The sequence below is a fragment of the Tupaia chinensis genome, unplaced genomic scaffold (genome assembly GCF_000334495.1).
Source record: "Tupaia chinensis unplaced genomic scaffold, TupChi_1.0 Scaffold143973_1, whole genome shotgun sequence".
NCBI lineage: Eukaryota > Metazoa > Chordata > Mammalia > Scandentia > Tupaiidae > Tupaia > Tupaia belangeri.
In genome coordinates this window covers 105,215-108,852 of record NW_006203824.1, presented here as the reverse complement: position 1 = coordinate 108,852, position 3,638 = coordinate 105,215, and the positions used below count along the sequence as shown (strand labels likewise).

The window sequence follows — 3,638 nt, the reverse complement described above, 5'->3', positions numbered from 1 at the left end:
ACTGTTTGTTTCAGTCTGCGTCTGTGTGGCCTCTGCCTGCCTCATTTCCTTTCTTTCTCTTTTTCTTTTTTTTTGGAGAGGTTTTTGCTACAGGGCACATGCGCTCGCCAGACAGAGAGAGACAGAGAGACAGAAAGCGAGAAATCACCCCCCAGGGGGGATGGCCATAACTCAATTCCTTCTCCTCCATTCTCCTCTCAGGATCTTGGGCACGCACGCACACACGCCCGGCGTGAGTTTAAGCCACCGGGTCCAGGACACGAACCGTCGTTGGCTACATGGGAGTTCAGCAACATAGCCATTACGATAACGGCCCTTTCTTTTTTTCTTAAGAGGCTTTTGTCTTGGGGGTGTGTGTGTGTGCTCACTGGAGAGAGAGACAGAGACAGTGAGATGGAAAGTGAGAAATCACCTTCCAGGGGTTGGCCATAATCCCAAGGTCCTCCCAGGATCTTGGGCATGCATGCACACATGCCCGGTGTGATTTTTTCAAGCCACCAGTAAAGGACTCGAACCATGGTTGGGCATGTGGGAATCCAGCGACGTAACTGCTATGCCAGCTGCAGGCCCCCACTTCCTCTTCTTAAAAACACCAGGACAGAATCATGGGGGATCCCACCCCAATGACTATCATGCCAAAGACCCCACCCTGAGATACCATGAAGGAATTAAGTTTTCACTTACCACCTTTACAAGACAGCAAGTCCTGGGCTGGCCCCTTGGCCTGCTGGTTAAGAGAGCCGGATCTCACATGGCTGACCACCTTGTCCAAATCCTGGCCCCAGTGGCTTGAAAAACATGTCGGAAGCACATGCATCTATGTTGGTAGGCTGGAGACGTGGAAGAGTAGGCCTTGCAGTGTGACTACACCCACTGAGGACTGCTTTCTCCTCTCTCTCCATCTCTGTCTCTCCTATGAGTGAAGCTATTGGGTTGTTGGAAAAGTTATGATGCATTTTTTCATGGAAAAAATAATACGTCATGGGACCAGCAGTTAGCGTAATGGCTATGTCTCTGAACTCCCATGTGGCCGACCGTGGTTCGAGTCCTGGACCTGGCGGTTTAAACTCACGCTGGGCGCATGTGCGTGCGTGCCCAAGATCCCGAGAGGAGAATGGAAGAGAAGGGACTGCGGCGTGACCATCCCCCCTGGGGGGTGATTTCTCACTTTCTGTCTCTCTGTCTCTCTCTGTCTTTCTGGCGAGCGCATGTGCCCTATAGCAAAAACCTCTAAAAAAAAAAAAAAGGTCATAACTTTTCCAAAAACCCAATAAAAAGAATTAGAAAAAGAAAAAAGAAAAAAGAACTGGTGGAGAATTTTAGGCAGAGAGTGGGCAGAGTCCTGGTTATATCTGTGCTCTAGAAAGTGCTCTCTGGGGGTCGCGTGGAAGTTGTTCTGGAGAAACAGGTCTCCACAGGAGCGATGTGCAAGGAGGAGCCAGATGGAAGTGGACTGTGTCCAGGAGTAGGTGAGAAAGGTAATAAAGTCAAGAGCGGGCTGCTCGAGGGGTGTGTGAAGACGGAAGTGAAGGATGGAACTCAAAGAAGGGATGGGTATAGGGTACCCAGACAGGAGCCGGCTATGTCGTAGGAGTGCAACACAAAAATACTCACTTGCCTCCATTCCTCTTAGTAATTTTTTAAAAAAGAATTATTTTATTGGGGCCGGCAGGTGGCATGGTGGTTAAGGTGTAGGACTTCCACAAGGCCAACCGTGGTTCGAGTCCCAGATCTGGCAGCGGCTTGCTTTCTCACTTTCCCTTTCTCTGTCTCTCTCTGGTCAAATGAAAAAGAGTAATAATAAATAAAATGAAATGAATAATTCTTTATAAATTATTTAATATATTTTTATTTAATTTGACTAGAGAGAGAGACAGAGAGAAAGAGAAAGAGAAAGTGAGACAGCAAGCCAGCAGGTTGAATTCAAACTGAGTCAGCCATGTAGGAGTCCAGCACCCCAATCACCATGCCACGTGCCAACCCCCTCTTGAAAAAAAACATTTTTTTGAGAGGTTTTTGCTATAGAGTGCGTGTGCTCACTAGAAAGACAGAGACAGAGAGATAGAAAACGAGAAATCGCCCCCCAGGGGGGATGGCCATGCCACAATCTCTTCTCCTCCATTCTCCTCTTGGGATCTTGGGCACGCATGCACACGTGCCCGGCGTGAGTTTAAGCCACCAGGTCTGGGACCCAAACTGCGATTGACTACATGGGAGTCCAATGACACAGCCACTACGCCAACTGCTGGTCCCTGGAATTTGTTTAAAGTTTATTTTACCGAGAGAGAGAGAGTGTCTCTACAGGGTGTCATCACACAGCTCCCTTCCTCCAACCCTCCAGCCAGTCAGGGTCGTGGGTGCCCCTGCCTGGCGTCTCAGGTCGATCTGGGGTGTGGCCTGTCGGGCACGGGCTTCCAGCCCTGCAGAGTGGAGCACTGCTGCCTGTGCCCCCAGGCTTGGACCTCCTCTTAGTACTGGGGGCCAGGGGAGAAGGTGGGGGCCAGATGGGACCCTGGAACTCAGATTTCTGAGTGTGGCAGTGTTGGGTGGTGAGTGGGTAGAGAAGGTGCCTGGAGATGAGGCAGGCTGGGACTGGGGTGCTGAGGTGCTGGTGGACCACCCACTTGGCCAGGTGCATCTTCAGAATCAGCCCAGAAAAGGGTGAGGGAGGGCAGGGGCATGCAGGGGCCCTGATCAGGGTCCTGAGGACTCAGAAGTGTTGGTCAGAGGGAGGAGGGGGCAATGCGGGGTCAGGGACCCACAGCCACCGTCCCTGTAGTGGCAGATTACGAACATGGGCCGGGTGCTAGGCCGGGGCAGGTAGAGGAAGCATGGCGGGCCCCATTCTGCCCCCCCCCTGCTGACCAACCCTCTCTGCTCTTCTCATCAGCTTGATTTTTGGGGCACTGACAGTCGGGACTGGCATCGTTGGAGTCCTGCTGGGGGCCGAGGCTGCGAGGAGGTACAAGAAAGTCAACCCGAGGGCTGAGCCCCTCATCTGTGCCTCCAGCCTGCTCGCCGCAGCCCCCTGCCTCTACCTGGCTCTCGTCCTGGCCCCGACGGTCCTCCCGGCCTCTTATGTAAGTGAGGGCCCCTTCGGAGGCGGGTGGGGGCTCCCGGGTACCAGGCTGGTGCTGAGCCTCTTCTTTAAATACGTCACGTGTGTCACTCCTTCCAGGTAGAGCTTGTTATCCCCACTTTACAGATGAGTACATAGAGGCTCACCAAGAGTTGCACAGCCAAGAAGGTGCAGACGTGGGATTTGAACCCAAGCCTTTCAGGCGGCAAAGATGTCTCTGAAGCCCTGGCTAATGCTTTGGTTTTAGACCACGTGACTCATTTATTTCCAGGGCGTATTGTGAATCCAGGGAGGAACAGGGTCGTTCTCCCTGGGTTGCAGATGAGGAGAGCGAGGCCCAGTTTGGTCACAACCGACGCGGATGCTATTTTAGGGGTGATAACCGTGATTAGATCGTGTTTTCCACACCAGTGTTCTATCCTGTCCCTTTATGCACTTCAAGCTCTGGTGGTGACAGAGCCCACACCTCTCCCTCCTCTGTGCATCCCGAAATCCTTCTCTTTCTGCAAGACTCAACACAAAGCCACCTCCTCCAGAAGCCTTCCCTGACCACTCTGTC

General features: G+C 52.5%; 1 protein-coding gene across 1 annotated transcript in view; it reads left to right on the top strand.

Moving 5' to 3' along the window:
* The window catches only part of SPNS3 (SPNS lysolipid transporter 3, sphingosine-1-phosphate (putative)), a 64,697-nt gene that overhangs the window by 28,939 nt on the left and 32,120 nt on the right, over positions 1-3,638 (top strand). The window contains exon 9 of the mRNA XM_027767168.1: positions 2,891-3,080. Coding sequence (XP_027622969.1) covers positions 2,891-3,080 — 190 coding nt within the window. The remainder of the gene's footprint in view (positions 1-2,890; positions 3,081-3,638) is intronic.